Source organism: Crinia signifera, chromosome 9 (genome assembly GCF_055691185.1).
Source record: "Crinia signifera chromosome 9, ASM5569118v1, whole genome shotgun sequence".
Taxonomy (NCBI): Eukaryota; Metazoa; Chordata; class Amphibia; order Anura; family Myobatrachidae; genus Crinia; species Crinia signifera.
Window position 1 is genome coordinate 136,058,952 of NC_139225.1, and position 24,889 is coordinate 136,083,840.

Sequence of the window (24,889 nt, forward strand, 5' to 3'; positions counted from 1 at the left end):
CTGTACAATGCTGTCCCTCCTACCACCCTGCTCTTATACTGCTGCCATCCTACTATGTGTTGTACACTGCTGTCCCTCCTACCACCCTGCTCTGTGCTCTTATACTGCTGCCATCCTACTATGTGCTGTACACTGCTGTCCCTCCTACCACCCTGCTCTGTGCTCTTATACTGCTGCCACCCTACTATGTGCTGTACACTGCTGTCCCTCCTACCACCCTGCTCTTATACTGCTGCCATCCTACTATGTGCTGTACACTGCTGTCCCTCCTACCACCCTGCTCTGTGCTCTTATACTGCTGCCATCCTACTATGTGCTGTACACTGCTGTCCCTCCTACCACCCTGCTCTTATACTGCTGCCATCCTACTATGTGCTGTACACTGCTGTCCTCCTACCGCCCTGCTCTGTGCTCTTATACTGCTGCCATCCTACTATGTGTTGTACACTGCTGTCCCTCCTACCACCCTGCTCTTATACTGCTGCCATCCTACTATGTGCTGTACAATGCTGTCCCTCCTACCACCCTGCTCTTATACTGCTGCCATCCTACTATGTGCTGTACACTGCTGTCCCTCCTACCACCCTGCTCTTATACTGCGGCCATCCTACTATGTGCTGTACACTGCTGTTCCTCTAACCACCCTGCTCTGTGCTCTTATACTGCTGCCATCCTACTATGTGCTGTACACTGCTGTCCCTCCTACCACCCTGCTCCGTGCTCTTATACTGCTGCCATCCTACTATGTGCTGTACACTGCTGTCCCTCCTACCACCCTGCTCTGTGCTCTTATACTGCTGCCATCCTACTATGCGCTGTACACTGCTGTCCTCCTACCGCCCTGCTCTGTGCTCTTATACTGCTGCCATCCTACTATGTGCTGTACACTGCTGTCCCTCCTACCACCCTGCTCTTATACTGCTGCCATCCTACTATGTGCTGTACACTGCTGTCCCTCCTACCACCCTGCTCTTATACTGCTGCCATCCTACTATGTGCTGTACACTGCTGTCCCTCCTACCACCCTGCTCTGTGCTCTTATACTGCTGCCATCCTACTATGTGCTGTACACTGCTGTCCCTCCTAGCACCCTGCTCCGTGCTCTTATACTGCTGCCATCCTACTATGTGCTGTACACTGCTGTCCCTCCTACCACCCTGCTCTTATACTGCTGCCATCCTACTATGTGCTGTACACTGCTGTCCCTCCTACCACCCTGCTCTTATACTGCTGCCATCCTACTATGTGCTGTACACTGCTGTCCCTCCTACCACCCTGCTCTTATACTGCTGCCATCCTACTATGTGCTGTACACTGCTGTCCCTCCTACCACCCTGCTCTTATACTGCTGCCATCCTACTATGTGCTGTACACTGCTGTCCCTCCTACCACCCTGCTCTTATACTGCTGCCATCCTACTATGTGTTGTACACTGCTGTCCCTCCTACCACCCTGCTCTTATACTGCGGCCATCCTACTATGTGCTGTACACTGCTGTTCCTCTAACCACCCTGCTCTGTGCTCTTATACTGCTGCCATCCTACTATGTGCTGTACACTGCTGTCCCTCCTACCGCCCTGCTCCGTGCTCTTATACTGCTGCCATCCTACTATGTGTTGTACACTGCTGTCCCTCCTACCACCCCGCTCTGTGCTCTTATACTGCTGCCATCCTACTATGTGCTGTACACTGCTGTCCTCCTACCGCCCTGCTCTGTGCTCTTATACTGCTGCCATCCTACTATGTGTTGTACACTGATGTCCCTCCTACCACCCTGCTCTTATACTGCTGCCATCCTACTATGTGCTGTACAATGCTGTCCCTCCTACCACCCTGCTCTTATACTGCTGCCATCCTACTATGTGTTGTACACTGCTGTCCCTCCTACCACCCTGCTCTTATACTGCGGCCATCCTACTATGTGCTGTACACTGCTGTTCCTCTAACCACCCTGCTCTGTGCTCTTATACTGCTGCCCTTATACTATCAGCTTACTTTGCACTTATACTGCTACCCCTATACTATCAGCTTGCTGTACTCTATACTACTGCCATCCTACTATGTGCTGTACACTGCAGTCCCTCTTATTTTCCCGCTCTGTGCTCTTATACTGCTACCCCTATACCATCAGCTTGCTGTACATTTATATTGCTGTGCCTTTCCTTATACTACAATGTGCTCTTATATTGCTACCCCTATGCTATCACCTTGCTATAATCTTATATTGCTATGCCTGTACTACACTACAACATGCTCTTACACTGCTACCCCTATACCATCACCTTGCTGTACTCGTATTTTGCTGTTCCTGTCCTACACTACAACATGCTCTTATACTGCTACCCCTTTCACCACTGTGCTTCTCATCAACACACTGTTGTTACTCTTATACTGCTGTCCTCCCTCCTAGTCACTATACTGCGTACCCAGTTACCCCCCTACAAATACTCCTTGCCTGTCAATCACGATGCAAAAAATCCTCTCTGCACCACCATAACTGCACATGTGCAGGGTGATTTCTACACATGAGCAAAATGACTCCACTGCGTACAGCATTGACACTGTGTCCAGATTTCAGACCCAATGTTCTACAGTTTTTTCTGTCTGCCAGATGAACTCCCCCCATATCTATTCCCACTGCGCATTTATGTGTAAGCGACTACATAGCACCACTTTCATGTTCTCTATGGTCACTGTGAAATAATATCCATCGAGAACATGTCATAGGGACAGGTTACACCAGTAATGATTCTGTTATCTTCCTGATCCATGGTCGGATGGATATGTGGGTGTGCAGAATCTAAATCTGCATAGAACCCAACATCTATTATCTATTATTTCTTCCATAAACAAAGTGTCCTTGGAAGCCGTATTCTAGTATTGGCAGCTAAACCAGTACCCATGTCCCTTCCAGCACTGCGTGTTCCATCACGTCTTACTGTCTGCACCCGGCTCTTCCTACTGTATGTATGGAATATTTCCCTGCTGCACAGGCTAATGTTCTATGCTGCATGCATACATTCTGCGTTGAATGCAGAATTGTCAGTGAGGACGTACCGCACCAGAGGCCTATACTTACTAAGCAGCAGTTTTCCGTACCCGCTGATTATTATACTGTAGGTTGTTTTGCCTGCAGGGTTTAAAACAACATTAAAACTAAACCAGGTGCTTATTGCCTTAGTATTACTGCTGGTTTAAAGCCAGAGGGCACCGTCGCCAGCAAAAAACAGCTTTGGAAATGTTGCTTAGTAAATATAGCCCCAAGACGAAGGTGTGGTCACATGTTGCGATCCAGGTTCAATTCGATTTTGACTATCTGATTTTTTTCTAACTTCTATTATGCTCCTCTGTCGATGGTGGAGGATGGTATATGCACATGGTATCTCTTATATATTTAGCCAGATCTGTCACTGAACCCCTGTGTAGAACGTTCCTGTGTAGAACATTTTCATGTGTATAACGTTCCACCCCCTTGACATCACCTCCCCTCGCCCAGCCAGGGCTACAGTACACGCCCACCATCCACCATTACTCCACAGCCACCATCCACCATTACTCCTGCACATCCCTACCCTCTGCCAGGACCCCCGCGACCCCCCTCCCGCGATTCACGGGACCCCCGCGACCACCCCCTCCCGCGATTCGCGGGACCCCAGCGAAATCCGGCCCTGGCTGCCGCACTGCAGGTTTCCCCACTGCCCTCTGCACCAGCGCCACAACTTTTATCAATGTCTTGTCCACATACCACTATTATACAGCCTCCTGCTCTCATGCACGCTCACTCCCTCCCAGTGGGAGGAGACGCTCACCCACTGCCTGGTGCTGCATACTGTCCCCCACCCTCCTCCAGTTCTAGGGATGCCCATCGACCATCAATGATTTCAAATAATCAATGGTTTATGGCCGATGTTGAATACTTTTGCCATCAATGTGGGAGGACAAGATGGTTTTCCTACAACGATGGCAAAGAAGAACCGATCAAGTTTCAAATTTTTTTAGGCCACCAAGTTCTGATTGACCCACGGCCTATTCAGTCAGATATAATGGGTGACCATCGATAGCTACAACAATCGATGGTAATCCAAGTAATATGTTACTACTATCGATGGCAGGGTGCAAAATCGCCATCAATGCCAACCATCGATGGTGTCTGCACCAATGCCTATCCCTACTCTGCAACAGCCAAAAACCTTTATTACCCCTCATGCCCACACACCTCTATCACTGCCCTGCCTCCTGTTCCCCTGCCCCGTAACTTCCGCCAGTGGAGACCCGCTCACCCTGTGTTGCCCACATTCCCCTATCATGCTTTACCGCCCAGCCTCCTGCTCTCATGCACCCTAACTCCCACCCAGACAGAGGAGACACTGACTGAGGGCCACCGTCCTGTACTTCTGTGCTGCCACGCTGGACCCTCACCCACTGGCAGAAGCTGCACAGTGTCCCCCACCCTCTTTAGTCCCCCGTATGCCCACACACCCCTATCACTACCCAGCTTCCTGCTCTCCTGAACCGTAACTTCCACCACTGGGTAATCGCTGACGCTGTGTTGCCCACATACCCCTATTATGCCTCATATCCCAGCCTCCTGCTCTCATGCACCCTTACTCCCACCCAGTAGGAGGAGACACTGACTCAGGGCCACCGTCCTGTACTCCTGTGCTGCCACGCTGGACCCTCACCCACTGGCAGAAGCTGCAATACAGGGCATCTTTCATACATTTCTAACCATATTTCTCACAATACAAACGTTCACAAATTAAGGGGCGTAGCCCCTTACGCCGGTGTGAAGAGCACCCGTAGGGCGCGATGAATCACCTAGTATGTCATATATATAAGTACACTCCTGCATTCTGCAGGAGACTCCCTGAAATAGCAGCAATCTCCCTCTCTGCCTCATTTGTCTAGCAATCTCCCTCATGTCACCTAGCCCACATTACACTGTTACATCATAGTTACCTCCCTTCCTGCATTCTGCTGGAGACTCCATGACATAACAGCAATCTCCCTCTCTCCATCATTAGTCTAGCAATCTCCTGCATGTCACCTAGCCCACATTACACTTTTACATCATAGTTACCTACCCTCCAGCATTCTGCAGGAGACTCCCTGACATAACAGCAATCTCCCTCTCTCCATCATTAGTCTAGCAATCTCCCACATGTCACCTAGCCCACATTACACTGTTACATCATAGTTACCTCCCCTCCTGCATTCTGCAGGAGACTCCATGACATAGCAGCAATCTCCCTCTCTCTCTCATTAGTCTAGCAATCTCCCTCATGTCACCTGACCCACATTACACTCTTACAGTTTTGGGAAAAAAAGAATGAGAGATAGATACATATACACTGAATCATCAGCACCATTTCCCAGCACATTACCAAGTATAGTATCTCTTACTAACTGCTTTGGGGCTCATCTACATTTGGATATACTGTAAGTCATTTTACAAGATTCCTCTCAGATGTAGCAGTACACACCCACGCTTCTAGGTGCCACGGGCACAATCTCTTTTCACAATCTCTCCATGGGCCTTATTTTGGTTCATTCTTTCTGACAAAATCCTTCTTAGATGGGCAAAACCATGTGCACTGCAGGTGGGGCAGGTGTTATTTGTGCAGAGAGAATTAGATTTGGGTGGGGTTTTACTTCAAAGTGTAAAACCCCACTTGCAGTGTAAAAATAAAGCAGTCAGTATTTTCCCTGCACAGAAACAAAATTACTCACTAAATCTAATTCTCTCTGCACATGTTACATCTGCCCCCTGCAGTGCACATGGTTTTGTCCATCTAAGAAGGATTTTGTCAGAAAGAATGAACCAAAATAAGGCCCCATATTTGGAACTAGACACACCCTATGGGTGGAGCATGACACGCCCCCTCAGTGGGGCGCTTTGCAAAATTCTATTACCAACTATAATCTCCCTGAAACTGTTTTTCAAAAGTAGGGAAGTATGACGTATATGTGCAGTCCCCCACTGCAAGCGCCTTCAGCAAAATTTTCAATCAATGGAGCTGTCGCTGCCTGATTGGGAGAACAAAGGCCCTTATTCTGGTTGGTGCGGCCGGAGCCGCACACGGTGCTCCGGCCGCACAAACCAATCCCCGCCCACGAGACGGATCGCCACGGCCGTCCGTACACGGACGGCTGGCGATCCGCATAAAAATGGTGGAGGCGTACGCCTCCACCATGGTGGGAGCTGCCCCCTGCATTCGATGGTCGTCGACCATCGAAGGCAGGTCCGCACGCCCCAGCAGCTCCCGCAAGCTGAGACCACACGGACAATCGTCCGTGTGCTAGCTTGTATGGGGGCTGAGAGCTGACATCCGGCGACGTCAGCTTTCCGCCCCCATGAGTTGCGTCATACCCTCATTACCATGCATACGCCCCGCGTTTGCATGGGAACGCCCATGAAACGCGGGGCGTACACATAGGGAAATGAGGGTATGAAGCCCCTCACGCCCCTATACGCCCCCTTTGCGGCGGACGAAATACGTCTGCGGCGAAGGGGGCTGCACATGCGCAGATTGACCTCTGCGCATGTGCAGAATAAAAACATCGGCGGTACGGCCGCACGCGGGCCGTACCGTCCGATCCAGAATAAGGGCCAAAGTGCTGTAGAAATGTAAGTTCCGGGGCGACCTTTCAGCTGCAAGCAGAGGAAAAATCACCATATACCTCTGCTCGCAGCGTAGGGGGCATTCTGCAGGGCGGTGTTAAACTGCTTGCTAGGCTCCAAATACAAGCAGCCTAGGTTATATTACCCCCATAGTCAAGAAAGACTTGCCTGCAAACTCTTTTTTTCTATTCGATCCTGATGCGCAGCCCCGCAGTGTTGGTATCGCATAGCAAAATAGACTGTGCAGGCAAGTCTATCTGGACTATGTCAACTGTCGAATGTATTTGTATCTAGAAAGATAGTGTAAATCTAAAGTGCAGTTAGCCAAAATCATACAGTCATGGGTCGTATTGCGCATGCTCGGGACCCGCTGGTGTTCTCTTGCAACTTTTTCTGAACGCTGGCTGCAAGCAAGGTTATGGACATGCAGTGGGGGTGGAAACCGCCCATTTTATGGGATTGCTGAGTAAAACGCTGGGCATGATAAAAAAAAGTGATAGGACTACAGGGTGGATGTCCTGAATTAAGTAACCACCTTAGGGTCTAGGGCATGGGTCTTTAAACTGTGGCCCTCCAGATGTTGTGAAACTACAATCCCACCATGCCTTGCCACAGTTTTGCTATAAGGGACTGTGGCAAGGCATGCTGGGATTTGTAGTTTCACAACATCTGGAGGGCCACAGTTTGAAGACCCATGGTCTAGGGCAGTGGTAGCCAACCCTAGCCCTCGAGAGCTACCAACAGTTCACATTTTCCAGACAACCTAGCTGCTGCACAACTGCACTCATTAATCACTGACATATTTCAAAAGATCCACAGGTTGAGCTAATTAGCTCACTTGTGATTCTGTGAGGAGACCTGCAACACATGCACTGTTGGTAGATCTCGAGGACTAGGGTTGGCTACCCCAGGTCTAGGGTATCCCAATGACTTCCTGAGGAACATTGAGATACCCTAGACCCTATGGTGGTTACTTCATTCAGGACATCCACCCTGTAGTCCTATGACTTCCAGTCTATTTGATTCAACTCGGCTGATATCGATAAATACTGTCCATCTCACGCAAAGTTGGCTATTGAATTGAATTGTTGTACTCCCTGGAGATATATTCTTTAGATTTTCTCCCACTTTTCAATCAAGATATCGTGGGATTTGTTGAAATAACCATTCTTGGTACTGCATGTCCCAGAATTATTACCTATTGTCTGATACCCCTGATGAAGTCTTTGTAAAGACAAAACGCGTTGCATCATTTGAATATTCATCTGAATTGGAAGGATCAGACGTGAATCATGAATTCTTAATAAATATCGTTTTATATCTAGATTCTATGTCATTTGATTGTACAAAATATTGATCTAAATTAATTAGGTGGTGGCCTATACTAGCGCTCTCTATACCATCCGTATATATATATATATATATATATATATATATATATATATATATATATATATATATATATATATCGGGAATTACACTTACATCTAGGCATGTTGGAAGTCGTGGTGCTCCACTAAAGGATATCTTTGCAGTGCTCCATAATATATCCATAAATATACACAGTAGCACGTGATCTGTCTTTTGCTGAAAAAATGTATAACTTTGAATTGTTTTGAAAAAGACCCTCCGGGCCCAAAACATAGACCAATATGTGACTCTGTTGACATATTAAAATGATGTTTTCTATGTTATTTGAGTTCCCTCTAAGCCCCCATACACTACTGTGAGTTCTCCCTTGGAGAAGTAGCAGCCAATCCCCCTTGAGCTCCGGGTTTCAGGATCACATGTGATATACTGCTGGCGATCCCTCTCCCCATTGCCGGGAGGCTGTCCAAGCTGGAGGTCAGATGTGCAAGTGGGTCCAATCTTTGACTCCGAACCAATGTGCACAGGACCGCGCATCGGGTCGGATCAGATGTCAATCACCTGTGATTTGGACACTTTTTACCCAATTTCTCAGCACAATCCGTTGGAATCAGGTAAACAAATGGCCAAATCAGAGAAGTGGCCATTGGCTTTAGATGGCACTCAGATACAAATTCCAAATAAACAGCCAAGAGTCACTTACATGGCCACTACATACAGATGTAGCTACGCACACTGTTGCCGTGCCATTTGTCGTGATTGGCATGATGCCTTTGCCAGGCTCGTGAGTTATGAGAGGCCATGGCACAGCAACCATGAGCAATGAGCGAAGGTACAGTATATCTGTAAGTGACTCCTAGCTGTTTATTCGGTGTAGTCCCCTTTGTGGCTTTTTTTTAACCTTCACCCCACACCACTATCCCATGTTTCATAATCACCTTGTGCTACGATTACCTTTGTAAATAATAAATACTCCAGACACACAGAGCAGTCACAGAAAGGACTTTAATTTCCCACTGCACCAACCAGCATCTATCTCTCTCTATCTCTCCGCCATAGTATATGTGCTGGGGAGAGCGAGGGCGCGACACATGTTTTTAATGTAAAAACTTGTGTTAGACATTTCTGGATGATGTCACTTCCTGCAAAGTCCCAGAAAGGCTCCTGACTTGACTCAGAAAGGATCCAGACCAGCTAGATGTACAGAAAGTATATGGTGTCAGGACCCCAACAACATGGCCGACGTTTGATCTCTCTTCTCGTCTTTCTTTCCATCGTGCAGGAAGGCTTTGTACAGTAGGTTTGGGTTTCGTGTCGTTTGTGCATATGTCCTGTTTCCCCCTGATGAACCAGCTTGTCCACCCTCACTTACAGGAAGGGTCACAGAGGGTTCCAAAAAGCTTGTGTGCTGGTCTCTCTCTTGGTTTAAGGCACTGCTTCAAGGGCTCAGCCTTTATCTACACAACATAAGCTGAACAACTGCCCTCTATATCCCCAAACCAAAAGGAGGGAGGATCTTACAGAAGGGCAAAAATGTGGGTCTGGAACAAGGTGGAGGAGACTTTTGTAATATTCTTGTATGAGGTTAACACTCGGGTCATTATGGATGCCAAGAACTTGACTTGAATTGTTGTTTATCTTTTGCATTTTCATCTAAGCTTCGGAGAAACACGTAGTAGTTATGACCCTTAAGATAGCAGTGCCATCAACTCCTATGTTAAAGCATTCTATAACAATGCAGAATATATCTGTACACTTCTAGGACCACCGTGGTCTTCTTATGGAACAGCAAACAACCTATAATGAGTGGAGGTATTTTGACTTGATGATATACCATAACTTGACAATGAACATGGCCAATGTTCTGCAAACATGATCAACTGAAAGCCTAGAACATCTCTTTTAGCAATGCTGAGAACGTGTACAGACATATTTAACACGGCTATACAATGCAACGCTGACATTTAAAGTTTGGATGAGCCCATAGAATGAATGCATGACAATAAGGTTTCATAGGATGTGACCCTCCATGTTACCTGACCCCTCATATGTTTGTGTCCCTAATATCTTCAAACGGTGCTCTCTAGCATCCACTCTGTGCTGCTAAATGTTATTCTCCGATGTCCAAGGGCAGCTTCCTGGTTGTGCAGCTCGGAGGTGGACATGTGTCTCTTTGTCCGTGCCCTGCGAGGATAACTGTGGCTCTGGAACAGGGTGTAGTCTCCATCAAAGGAGAATCTATGTTGATAAGTCCTGGTAGGTGCTTTGGGCTCCAAACGAGTTTGCCCTTCAGTAGTAATCAGGCATAGTGAGGTGGTGGAGCCTAATGCGCTGGTCTCTGTCTGGTCTCCATCTACGGAGAGAGAAGACAATAGGGCCACTGTCTGAAGATCATTGGTTGTCAGAGTTCTTCTCTTGTCCATTTCAGTCAGACATGTCAGAGAAGGTGAAAAGGTTTGATTCTCACCTTTATCAGGGCCTTTGCCCTCCAATGGGGACTCTTTGGAAGCTGGGGGTAAAGGTTCATAGTTATTTTCCCCCAACTTGACACAGGAATTGGCACAGGCCATGCCTTGTTGCCCATTGGTTTGAGAATACACATTACTGACCCTGGCTTTTTCCCCTTCCTCCTGGCCGCTGTACACTTTGTATCTGATCATTAGGATGATGATGAACACCAACACAGAGGCTACAATGATTCCTCCGATAATGATGATCATAGTGCCCCCTAGGAACTGGGTATGGAGCGGCCGGCACTTTCCACTCTCCTCCTTCGTGTTGAACTGGATACATCCGACCACACGAGTGGCAGTCAGGGAGGTCATTCCATCATCGTAGACAGCCAGGACACAGAGATCATATTCACGCCCAGGAGCCAAGTCATTGACCAAGAAGCTTCTGTTACTCGGGGGAATCATCCTGCATGAAGAGGAAAAGAGATAACAGTGAAGGTGGAGATGCCGGGAAAGTGAATAATATTTTTAAAAAGAAGATTGCAATATACAGGTTGAGTATCCCGTATCCAAAATGCTCGGGACCAGGAGAATTTTGGATAACGGATTTTTCCGTATTTCGGAATATTTTAATATTTCAATGATGTATTTTGAAGTATCTTGCATTTATGCTGTATAAACACATAATATACACACAAATATATTTTATTACCACATAAAATACACACAAACATATTTTAATTGTTCAAAAAACAAGGTTTCAAAATGTGAAACAAAATGTGTGTACTATCTCAGCACTGAATTTGAATGCCAAGCAATCATTGTCTTGCACATATATAGTGCCAGTTACATATCATGTCCCCAGTGTAGCTGTTACATATGTCCCCAGTGAGTTTTTAGCAAAAAAAAAATTTTTTTTCACTTTCTGGAATGTCCGTATTTCGGAATAATTCGGATAACGGATATTCGGATACGGGATACTCGACCTGTAATACATTGTTGTTAACCCATTGTATCTAAGGTGGTAACTTGGGCTGTGGAACTTATTTTATGCATGTAGCAGCATTCACTTAGCAACTTTTAAATGATAGTCTGAGCATACAGAACTGTTGTGAAAGGTAATCTCCATTAAATAGTACATTTTATACTCTACAGGAAACGAGACGTAGAGACAGACCGTATTCGCCATAAATCAGGTCACCTACTGGTTTTCTACTAATTCTCCAGATGTTACAAGTATTGGGGAGATCATTTACCCAAAGGGAAGGGTTTGGGAAACACTTACATATTTGCTTGTCTCATGATTTGTGTTGCTTATGTTTTTTCAATGCATTAAGTGGGGTTTAATGACTTTTTAAGTATCTTTCAAGGCTCATTAAGTGTAAACAATAAATATTTGTGACCAGCTGGGAGTTTTCAGCTGAAAATTGGCAGAAGCATAAAGTAGGGGCAGAAACCATGGAAACAACTCGGATTCTTGGCCATAGTACGTCTACACAACACCAAGGGGTCAACCTAGTTCGGTGCAAGCCACCTTGAGTAAGCCGCTTTCATGGCTAATCTGCACCGAAAATTATATTTATATTTGCAATCCAATTCCAAACTCAAATTCCTTTTTTAGATTAAATTCAAATTTCCCTTTTTGAGCATACCTTCCCAAGGGTGGGTAAAGCTAGGCAACCTCTCGATTTCAAGGGAAACATGTCATGGCTTGCTTCAGAACCCATTGCACTCCCCCCCCTCCCCCCCATTTTTTGGGTTAAAAGAAAATAACTAAATAGCCCAAATTACACCAAAATATTTTTAATTTACATTATTCACCCTAAATTGAATTACCATATTTATTTAGATAAAAACAAAAATAATATTTTTTTTTACAAAATGTATACTTTAATGTCACCTCAAACTATCCAAAAGCATTTTTCATTTAATTTAATTGTAATTAATCTAGGTACACTTGCACGCAGACTTGCAGACTGAATAAATGTGCATACCCCAGAAAAAGGAGATCCCAGTAAAAATGCTAATTTGCGGCACTTGTGTTGATACAAATTTTCTACAATATGCAATCTGAGAGAAATGCATGAAAAAGTGGGAAGACTTCGCTGGAACTCCAAAAAAGGGACAACTTCATTAGCAAAACCACATAGGACAGGCATTCCCAACCACGGTCCTCAAGGCACACCAACAGTGCAGTTTTTAGTGATATCCAGGCTTGAGCACAGGTGACTTAATTAGTATCTGAAAGATTCTGATTAAACCATCTGTACTGAAGCCTGGATATCACTAAAACTGCACTGTTGGTGTGCCTTGAGGACTGTGGTTGGGAAAGCCTGACATAAGGGTTTATTTACTAAAATGGGAGTTGTATTGAATATGTTGCCCATAGCAACCAAACAGATTCTATCCATTATCTTCTATAAGGTGCTAAATAGATAAGTAGATTTTCATTAGTTGCTATGAGCAACAGCCCATATTCAGTAGAACTCCCATCTTAGTAAATTTACCTCTACATTTCCTTGGTTGACCACTGCTTCTATGGTCCTCAATGTTGCCCCTGTCTTGCCATGATGTATGACCTGTGAAAAGAAAACCATCTACCACAACCTCCTATTTGTAGCAGAGTTTGTCTGTTCTTCACACAATTTTAAGCCTCCTATGGGCCCTACACACGTAGCGACCCGATGAGCGTTCTGAGTGATACTAGATCGTTCAGAACGCTTGCCCCGACCGATTAAGAACCAGTGTACGCCGGTATCTCCCAAACCAGCGTGCGTGCGGGAAATATCGATGCATGGGACTGGGCATCTACATCGCTATGGCCCCTACACACGCTGTAGTTTAATTAGGTAAAATTGCACAGCAAATGCCTGCATATCACTACGTGTGTAGGGCCCATTACACAGCTGTTTCTGTTTGTTTAATAACTATCAGACCTGATCGCATGGCTGTAAATTCGCTAGTTGGATGAAAGTTGGTCTAGTGTATAGCCAGCATAACTTGCACGAGGCATCTTGAACCATCATAGTGCAAGAACAATAGGTGTATGTGGACTCATCGTTACATTGCTGTGTAGTTGGAATGGATGTGGAATCTAGTGATTTGACTCATGGGCTGAGACCAGCAATGGTGGTCTAGTGAGGTCAATCAGGAGATGAGGCCTGGAATTGAATAGGTGTGGAGTCTAGTGATGTCATTCAGGGGATGAGGCCTGGGATGGAATAGGTGTGGAGTCTAATGATGTCATTGAAGGGATGAGGCCTGGGATGGAATAGGTGTGGAGTCTAGTGATGTCATTCAGGGGATGAGGCCAGGGATGGAATAGGTGTGGAGTCTAGTGATGTCATTCAGGGGATGATGCCTGGAATGGAATAGGTGTGGAGTCTAGTGATGTCATTCAGGGGATGAGGCCTGGGATGGAATAGGTGTAAAGTCTAGTGATGTGATTCAGGGGCTGAGACCAGCAATGGAAAGGGTGTGAAGTCTAGTGATGTCATTCAGGGGATAAGGCCTGGAATGGAAAAGGTGTGAAGTCTAGTGATGTCATTCAGGGGATGAGGCCTGGGATGGAATAGGTGTGGACTCTAGTGATGTCATTCAGGGGATGAGGCCTGGAATGGAATAGGTGTGGAGTCTAGTGATGTCATTCAGGGGATGAGGCCTGGGATGGAATAGGTGGGGAGTCTAGTGATGTAATTCAGGGGATGAGGCCTGGAATGGAATAGGTGTGGAGTCTAGTGATGTAATTCAGGGGATGAGGCCTGGAATGGAATAGGTGTGAAGTCTAGTGATGTCATTCAGGGGATGAGGCCTGGGAGGTAATAGGTGTAAAGTCTAATGATGTGACTCATGGGCTGAGACCAGCATTGGAAAGAGTGTGGAGTCTAGTGATGTCATTCAGGGGATGAGACCAGGGATGGAATAGGTGTGGAGTCTAGTGATGTGACTTAGGGGCTGAGACCAGGATGGAATGGGTGTTGAGTCTAGTGATAAAATTCAGGGGATGAGGCCTGGAATAGAATGAGTGTGGAGTCTAGTGATGTGACTCAGGGGCTGAGAACAATAATGGAATGAGTGTGGAGTCTAGTGATGTGATTCAAGGGATGAGGCCTGAGATGGAATGGGTGTGGAGATGCATAGTTTGACTGAGGGGCTGAGACCAGTGATGTGGCGTCTAGTGATGTGATTTAGGGGATGAGGCCTGGGATGGAATGGGTGTGGAGCCTAGTGATGTGATTCAGGGGCTGAGACCAGGGATGGAATGGGTGTGGAGATGCATGGTCTGATTCAGGGGATGAGGCCTGGGATGGAATAGGTGTGGATTCTAGTGATGTGATTCAGATGAGGCCCGGGATGGAATAGGTGTGGAGCCTAGTGACGTGATTCAGGGGCTAAGGCCTGGGATGGAATGTTTGTTGAAATGCATGGCGTGACTCAAGGAGTTGAAACATGCATGAAATGAGTCTGCAGTTGTGTAATGTGTGAAATTTTGCAAATGCGCAGGGAAGCCACCCTAGTCACAATCCAGTCTCATCACAGCCATGTTCGACTAGGGGAGGGAGCCGCAGCATTTCTGGTGAGTTGTTGGCAAGTGGTGCCGCCAAGAGAGGTGACTTGCCATAGAGAAGAGCATTAGAAACACTAAGTACAGATGTGTCATCATACATCTAGCCTCAATATGAAATGAAGTGTATGATGCCTGACGAGAGTGAGCCGCCATATCCCGTGAAAACTCTGCTAGTGCTGGGCACCATTTTTGCAGATAATGCGATGAGACTAGGATGCATCTAAAGACTGATTCATTTGATAAAACAGAAATATATTGACATACATATTTCTCCAACAACTCATCAATAAATCTAAGTTATATTATATTTATTTACTTAATGTCCCAATATTGCAGAAAACCTTTCTTGTTGCTCAGGCCCCTCGCTAAGGGTGCGTGTAAGACCTACCCTTTTCCCCCCGAGTCTCAGGTGTTTGTCTTATGCAGAATCTATTTTGTTTCACAATGACTAAGCAATTCTTTTAAAATGTTGTGGGGATTGAAATATTATTGTGGGAAGCAAATTTCTGTTACAGAACTGTCTTTTGTTGAAGTTACAGTGATCCGAGCCGCCAGGAAGTCTGGAACATCTTGTTGACAAACCTAGATATCAGGGGCACGCATGCGTAGGCACCAAGGCCACTGAATCCTTCCCCAGCCCAGAAGTTGGGTGATGGGTGAATTATGACAACATTATGATTGAAGGCAAAGCTGTCCAATAAAAATTTGACACATACGAATAATTAATTACATTGAATAAGGTATAAAGGTGCCAGAGAAAGGGGGTGTAGCTAGGTAGCTGAGGAAGAAGAGTCAAACACGTGGAGAGGGGCTGGTGGTGAAATAGGAATGGGTTACCATGGCTGATCACGGTCCTTGCTAGGTTTGATTTAGAATTATTGTTGAAGTACAGTATAAGCCAATCAATTTTATGTTTCTTGTTAGTCTGCATTTGCAAATACATGTACTTAAGGTATCTTTTAAGTAAAGAAATGTCATTCATTTTTACAAGTTTGTGTTGGCATGCAAATATTTCAGCGTTTGCCGTTATATTTAAGGGTATATTAAAGTACTTAGATATAAACACGCTTTTATACTGTCTATCTATCTATCTATCGATAGATTGAGCGCCCTTCATTCAGACAGGGGCTGGCGGTAGATTCGCCAGCCGCCAGCCCCCGGAAGCATGGACGTCCCCTTACAACGGAGCCCCCCCCCGGGTCCCCGCCGTCGGTCCCCAATGCGTTCCCCCCCCTCCCCGCCCCCCCCCCCCCTAACCCTGCCCGTCTCCCTGAAGCAGAGACGGGCAGGGTTTCCACCCCCCACCGATAGGAAACTGTGACGAGCGTGCGTGTTGGACGCTCGTGCGTCCCAGTCAGATGTAGTGTCAGCTCGCCAGTGGGGGGTGGTCTGGCGAGCCCCGGCGCTGGATGAGCGGTGCTACATCTCTATCTATCTATCTATCTATCTATCTATCTATCTATCTAACTAACTATTGGTATCTTTAGAAAGGGCATAAGTATGAAATGCAGTGAGAAAACAGTACAGAGTAGGTAGGGCAGGGAGATGAATCAGTGCGGGGAGGGAAGTGCGGTGGAATTAATCAGTGTAAATGTTCAGTGAAAAGAATCAGAACTAAAACCTTTAATTCTCCTTCCTAATTTCTCACCCTCTGAACTCCTTGTATTGTTTTCCTTTTGTGAACTAGAGTAAAGGTTATGGTTTGATTGGCAGATCCATCGCTCTTGAGATTTCACTGCTTTACCAATTTAAATATTTAACACACAAATCGCGACTCATCATCATTGAGATTCTTCTTCTCTACATTGTCCCTTGCATTTGATGGTGGTCAATGCTATGTGGAGGGACAAGGGCAGGGCGCCGAATCATTGTGGGGGGAGAAAATCAGGAAGCAGATAACCATGGAGGGATAGAGTCAATGATCAGAGGCAGTTTTTACCAATTGGCAGCCCCCCCCCCCCCCCCCATGCAAATTTCCACAATGTGTTCTGCCTTAGTGAAGCCAGATGCAGTCTGTGAAATTCCATTGGCTTCTCTGTGACTGGCAGTGTCTTCCTATTGGAAGTCCGACCTGCCAGTCACCCAAGGCAGTCTCATTAGGAGGTGATACTTTCCCCCAGAGATGCCTCTTTGGCTTCTATGGGCTGCAGTACCAGGAGCATGCGCAGAACAGATGTCGGTACTGCACTTGTGCCATCTGTATTGTACAGGCGCCCGGACCGCGATTCCACTTCTATAGTGGAGTGGGGTGGCTGGGGTAGGAGGTATGCAATGATTAGCAGTGTGTGTGATTGATAGCAGGAGGCATAGAGTGGGAAGGCTGAGGCAGGGGGTGTGTAATGGGTAGCAGGGAGTGTGTGGTGGGTAGCAGGGAATATGTGATGGGTAGCAGGGGGCATAGAGTGGCGTGGATGAGGCAGGGGGGTGTGATGGGTAGCAGGAGAAATGCAATGGGACACGATTGCAAATTAAAACTAAAAAACTTTCTCATTGAGGGTAATATTTTTATTGCCTGTGGAACTGGAGAAACATTTTTAATACCCAGAACTAAGTGACCTAAGTGGGGAATGTTTTTCCCATGGCCAACTTTCTGTGGCCCTTTTGCGTGTTACAGCAATAAAAAAATATTTTTTGTACTCGCCTCCGAAGGACAAATGACAAATGTGGTCTATAAAGAAGTTGAATAAGTCACTAATTTCTTATTTTTTATTTACAAACATCACCGGTACTAGTAAGTATCATAAGTCTAAGGATATATTAACTATTTCAGAGACCCTGGGGTAAGAAGGGCATGCAGAGGCAATGGTATGAGAGGGCAGAAGAAAAAATGAAGAAAGTCTTGCAGATGGATCGCACTGGATGAGAAGAGCAGGACATGAATAATGACACAGTAGGACGGGCAGGGAGCAGAATCATTGTGGAGGGAGAAGAGCGAGGAGAGGAATCGCACTGGATGAGAAGAGCAGGACATGAATAATGACACAGTAGGACGGGCAGGGGCGCTGGAACGTTTTTAGGTTGGGGGGGGGGGGCAAGATATAATCTCATTTTGGCGCCCCCTAAATTGCTATATGTTACCCCCGGGCACTATACACACTGGCAGCGGCATATACACGTGGGCATTATACACAGGGCAGCGGCATATATGCATGGGCATTATACACAGGGCAGCGGCATATATGCGTGGGCATTATACACAAGGCAGCGGCATTTACGCATGGGCATTATACACAGGGCAGCGGCATATACACGTGGGCATTATACACCGGGCAGCGGCATATACATGTGGCCAGAGACACCAGGACTGACATTAATCCAGGGGTTGTCATTTACTCGTAAAAAGTGGAAAAAGTGGCAGTGTCACCCCCAAACAGATTTATGTGATTATGTCTGATTATGATAATCAGACATAATTACATAAACCTGTTTGGGTGTGAATCCAGGGGTAAATGACAACCCCTGGATCTGTCAGTCACTGGGGAAGGGAGGGTGAGAGGAGCAGCATTTACCTTTAAGTTTTAGTTGTGGCAGCACAGCGTGATGGCTGCTGCTGCGGCTGTTGTAGGATGCTCCCGCGGCTCCCGCCCATGCACTGATCCACGCGACCAGTCTCCCTCCCTACGGCCCGCATCACGCCCGCCAATCACTGTGGACGCATCACATCCACAGCCACTGTGATTGGCGGGCGCTGGTTCTCAACATCTCCCCGCAGCAGTCATCCATGTGGGCGGACGGCTGCGAATAGGAATCGGATTCTTGCTGAGGCGCTAAAGCAGCTGTGCGGGCGGCGGCTGCGATTAATCAGTAATATAGGCGGACGGGCGGGAGGCTGGATCAAGCTTAATCAGCCCACCGCCCGCCCGCCTATATTACTGATTAATCAGCCGCCCGCCCGCACAGCTGCATTAGCGCCTCAGTAATGGGCGGGGCAAGCTGCCCCCTCGCCCCCCCCCCGTTCCGGATCCAACTGAGGACGGGCAGGGAACAGGATCACTGTGGAGGGAGAAGAGCAAGGAAGGGATTGCACTGGATGAGAAGAGCAGGACATGAATAATGACACAGTAGGACGGGCAGGGAACAGAATCATTGTGGTGGAAGAAGAGCGAGGAGAGGAATCACACTGGATGAGAAGAGCAGGACATGAATAATGACACAGTAGGACGGGCAGGGAACAGAATCATTGTGGAGGAAGAAGAGCGAGGAGAGGAATCACACTGGATGAGAAGAGCAGGACATGAATAATGACACAGTAGGACGGGCCGGGAACAGAATCATTGTGGAGGAAGAAGTGCAAGGAGAGGAATCACACTGGATGAGAAGAGCAGGACATGAATAATGACACAGTAGGACGGGCAGGGATCAGAATCATTGTGGAGGAAGAAGTGCGAGGAGAGGAATCACACTGGATGAGAAGAGCAGGACATGAATAATGACACAGTAGGACGGGCAGGGAACAGAATCATTGTGGAGGGAGAAGAGCGAGGAGAGGAATCGCACTGGATGAGAAGAGCAGGACATGAATAATGACACAGTAGGACGGGCAGGGAACAGAATCATTGTGCAGGGAGAAGAGCGAGGAGAGGAATCGCACTGGATGAGAAGAGCAGGACATGAATAATGACACAGTAGGACGGGCAGGGAGCAGAATCATTGTGGAGGAAGAAGAGCGAGGAGAGGAATCACACTGGATGAGAAGAGCAGGACATGAATAATGACACAGTAGGACGGGCAGGGAGCAGAATCATTGTGGAGGAAGAAGAGCGAGGAGAGGAATCGCACTGGATGAGAAGAGCAGGACATGAATAATGACACAGTAGGACGGGCAGGGAACAGAATCATTGTGCAGGGAGAAGAGCGAGGAGAGGAATCACACTGGATGAGAAGAGCAGGACATGAATAACGACACAGTAGGACGGGCAGGGAACAGAATCATTGTGGAGGGAGGAGAGGAATTGCACTGGATGAGAAGAGCAGGACATGAATAATGACACAGTAGGACGGGCAGGGAACAGAATCATTGTGGAGGGAGAAGAGCGAGGAGAGGAATCGCACTGGATGAGAAGAGCAGGACATGAATAATGACACAGTAGGACGGGCAGGGAGCAGAATCATTGTGGAAGGAGAAGAGCGAGGAGAGGAATCGCACTGGATGAGAAGAGCAGGACATGAATAATGACACAGTAGGACGGGCAGGGAACAGAATCATTGTGGAGGAAGAAGAGCAAGGAGAGGAATCACACTGGATGAGAAGAGCAGGACATGAATAATGACACAGTAGGACGGGCATTGAGCAGAATCATTGTGGAGGGAGAAGAGCGAGGAGAGGAATCACACTGGATGAGAAGAGCAGGACATGAATAATGACACAGTAGGACGGGCAGGGAGCAGAATCATTGGGGAGGAAGAAGAGCGAGGAGAGGAATCACACTGGATGAGAAGAGCAGGACATGAATAACGACACAGTAGGACGGGCAGGGAGCAGAATCATTGTGGAGGGAGGAGAGCGAGTAGAGGAATCGCACTGGATGAGAAAAGCAGGACATGAATAATGACACAGTAGGACGGGCAGGGAGCAGAATCATTGTGGAGGAAGAAGAGCGAGGAGAGGAATCACACCGGATGAGAAGAGCAGGACATGAATAACAACACAGTAGGACGGGCAGGGAGCAGAATCATTGTGGAGGGAGGAGAGGAATCGCACTGGATGAGAAGAGCAGGACATGAATAATGACACAGTAGGATGGGCAGGGAACAGAATCATTGCGGAGGGAGAAGAACGAGGAGAGGAATCACACTGGATGAGAAGAGCAGGACATGAATAACGACACAGTAGGACGGGCAGGGAGCAGAATCATTGTGGAGGGAGGAGAGGAATCGCACTGGATGAGAAGAGCAGGACATGAATAACGACACAGTAGGACGGGCAGGGAGCAGAATCATTGTGGAGGAAGAAGAGCGAGGAGAGGAATTGCACTGGATGAGAAGAGCAGGACATGAATAATGACACAGTAGGACGGGCAGGGAGCAGAATCATTGTGGAGGAAGAAGAGCGAGGAGAGGAATCACACTGGATGAGAAGAGCAGGACATGAATAATGACACAGTAGGACGGGCAGGGAGCAGAATCATTGTGGAGGAAGAAGAGCGAGGAGAGGAATCGCACTGGATGAGAAGAGCAGGACATGAATAATGACACAGTAGGACGGGCAGGGAACAGAATCATTGTGCAGGGAGAAGAGCGAGGAGAGGAATCACACTGGATGAGAAGAGCAGGACATGAATAACGACACAGTAGGACGGGCAGGGAACAGAATCATTGTGGAGGGAGGAGAGGAATTGCACTGGATGAGAAGAGCAGGACATGAATAATGACACAGTAGGACGGGCAGGGAACAGAATCATTGTGGAGGGAGAAGAGCGAGGAGAGGAATCACACTGGATGAGAAGAGCAGGACATGAATAATGACACAGTAGGACGGGCAGGGAACAGAATCATTGTGGAGGAAGAAGAGCAAGGAGAGGAATCACACTGGATGAGAAGAGCAGGACATGAATAATGACACAGTAGGACGGGCATTGAGCAGAATCATTGTGGAGGGAGAAGAGCGAGGAGAGGAATCACACTGGATGAGAAGAGCAGGACATGAATAATGACACAGTAGGACGGGCAGGGAGCAGAATCATTGTGGAGGGAGAAGAGCGAGGAGAGGAATCACACTGGATGAGAAGAGCAGGACATGAATAATGACACAGTAGGACGGGCAGGGAGCAGAATCATTGGGGAGGAAGAAGAGCGAGGAGAGGAATCACACTGGATGAGAAGAGCAGGACATGAATAATGACACAGTAGGACGGGCAGGGAACAGAATCATTGTGGAGGGAGGAGAGGAATCGCACTGGATGAGATGAGCAGGACATGAATAATGACACAGTAGGACGGGCAGGGAACAGAATCATTGTGGAGGGAGAAGAGCGAGTAGAGGAATCGCACTGGATGAGAAGAGCAGGACATGAATAATGACACAGTAGGACGGGCAGGGAGCAGAATCATTGTGGAGGAAGAAGAACGAGGAGAGGAATCGCACTGGATGAGAAGAGCAGGACATGAATAATGACACAGTAGGACGGGCAGGGAGCAGAATCATTGTGGAGGGAGGAGAGGAATCGCACTGGATGAGAAGAGCAGGACATGAATAATGACACAGTAGGATGGGCAGGGAACAGAATCATTGCGGAGGGAGAAGAACGAGGAGAGGAATCGCACTGGATGAGAAGAGCAGGACATGAATAACGACACAGTAGGACGGGCAGGGAGCAGAATCATTGTGGAGGGAGGAGAGGAATCGCACTGGATGAGAAGAGCAGGACATGAATAACGACACAGTAGGACGGGCAGGGAGCAGAATCATTGTGGAGGGAGGAGAGGAATCGCACTGGATGAGAAGAGCAGGACATGAATAATGACACAGTAGGACGGGCAGGGAACAGAATCATTGCGGAGGGAGAAGAGCGAGGAGAGGAATCGCACTGGATGAGAAGCACATGGAAGAGAAATTCCTGCGTCCTATCTGCTCCCTAGTGAAGTGAGCAGGAGGGGGATATAATAGGGATGGCCAACGACCAGCAATGATTTCAAAATCAGCAATGGTTTATGGTCGATGTATGTAGAAAAAAAAACCTCTTTGTTTATGCATGACATGGATGGAGGAAAACCATCTGGTTCTCCCCCATTGATGTCAAGCATTGATGAATATTTTTTTTTCCCCCAAGGGATGTGGACATGGGGGGTTATTCTGGTTGATTCACAAGGCTGCGAATTCACAGCCTTGCAAGTCCACCAAACCCGTCTTGCTAATGGTGGCTTGGCCGCTACCCATTTGCATCGTTTGTTCGCACGCACTGGCTGCAAATGGATATTTAATATAAACATCCATGCGCAGCCTGCGGCGACCATCGAATGGCGTGGAATGTGCATGCAGATCTAAGGTAAGTGGACGGGCAGCTGACAGCCGCGTCATCGGCTTATTAGCATGAGAACGCCCAGCATTCTCATGGGAACACCCATGAGATGCTGGCCATTCCCATATGCTAATGGACTGCCCCGCTGCCCCCCGCGCCCACCGGCCTCAAGGTTAGGTGCGTGCACTTGGTTAACATTCTGTTAGCTGTGGCCGCACGCACCAAGCGCAGGGGTGGGACTAAATGATGTCCCGCTACTTACTTAAGGATCTGCAAATCATGGCCTTTTACCGAAACAAGGGTGGGGCCCAGTCCTGACCCAATGGAGCCCAGCCCTGCCCCCATGAAGCCCAGCCCTGTCCCCATAGGAGAGAAGACTCAAAAAGCATGCAAGTATGTATTGCAATCTAATGGGTGCTAATCCTTTTGCATGCAGGGAAAATATTGTCTACCTTTGCATGTAGCCCCAAAATACTGAACAGCTTTGTTTTTAAACTGAAATTTATATCGTTGCTAGGAGACCCCTCTGAGTCTGCACTTGTTCTACCTCTCCTCTCCCCTCCAGTGGGTAACATGGTTTTGATGTAAATTGGTTCTTCTTTTGCTCCTTTTTGGTATTTGTTCTTAAGTGAATCAGGCCTACATGCCTTGGGGCACCAAGGGTTCTTCATCGGAGGCAGCCGTGAATGAAAGACATCTTTCCCCCCAGACTACCCACTTGGTTTGCTGAACTCTTTCATCGTGCTGTTTCTCTTATCCACTGTATAATAATTTCAATATAAAGGTTCTGATTTTATTACAGAACTCATCTGTCTTGTGGCTTCGTTGCTGAACCAATCTCAGTGTATCCCCCTCTTTTCCTCACTCATTATGAGACTCCTTCCTCACACTGCTCATTCCGAGACTTTCCATTACTATGGGGTGACAAGGGCAAGAAGAAGAATCAGGATGAAACAAGAAAACATGAGACAATTATGACAGAGCCAGAAGCGGGAGCGGACAAAGAAGGATCATCGTGAAGTGCAAAGGGCAGAGACGGAGAGGACAATGCAATGGAAATACTGCGGAGGACACGTGAACATGTGTAACATACATGTAAATGCTCTTTCAGGGGCCCTCTAATTTAGTGCAAGCCCTTATTTACTGAACACAAAACAGGGAAATATCTTTGCTATAGTCTCGCTAAAATATATAAAAATCTGCTAGAAATTTGGGATTTGCAAGAAATAATGATGCTTACTGTACTGTAGCTCGGTGATAGAGCACCTAAAATAAATGCATTCATGTCATGTCCTTTTTGGGAGAGATGTGTAAACCTCTGAGAGGAATAAAGTACCAGCCAATAAGCGTCTAAATGCAATCTTAAAGACTGCGTCTGAAAAATGGCAGTTAGGAGCATGCTGTTTTTTTTTTTTAAACTTTAACCATAGCTACCAACTTTGAAGTTCAGGGCAGTGGGACTTCTGCGGACCCTTAAAGGGGGGTGGCCTATATGAAAGGGTGTGTGGCTTCATGTGATGATGCTCCCGCAAGCCACGCCATTCTTGGAGCATGGCCAGTGCTCTAGAAACTTCTGGCCATGCCCTCAGTCCCTCTGCATGCACAGCGTCTATTCCCCGCTGCTCTGAGCGGAGCAGAAGGTATCAATGGGTAATCCCAACTGCCCCCCTTCCCCTCTAAACCACGGGACACTGGGACTGTCTCAAAATAAAAACCAGAACTGTTCCGCAAAAATCAGGACAGTTGGGGATGTATACTCTTACTGTCCGCTTTCTCTCTCTCCAAGCGCTGTTATATCCCCAACCCGCTCATGGCACTTACCCGTTACTCTTCTCTTATGGACATTACTAAGAAGGGGACTTTACATGTCCTTTTTCTCTTAAAAGACAGGTAACAGGTAGGTTCCATTTGAGGACACTTC

At 47.2% G+C, this 24,889-nt stretch overlaps 1 protein-coding gene across 3 annotated transcripts in view; it reads right to left on the reverse strand.

Annotated features, from left to right (window-relative positions):
* Nucleotides 1-8,977: 8,977 nt before the first annotated feature.
* The window catches only part of LOC146036126 (leucine-rich repeat and fibronectin type III domain-containing protein 1-like), a 181,172-nt gene continuing 165,260 nt past the window's right edge, over nucleotides 8,978-24,889 (reverse strand). For all 3 annotated transcript variants that reach the window (XM_083159956.1, XM_083159958.1, XM_083159957.1), the window contains exon 4: nucleotides 8,978-10,909. In XM_083159956.1, coding sequence (XP_083016082.1) covers nucleotides 10,060-10,909 — 850 coding nt within the window. In that variant the 3' untranslated portion in view covers nucleotides 8,978-10,059. The remainder of the gene's footprint in view (nucleotides 10,910-24,889) is intronic.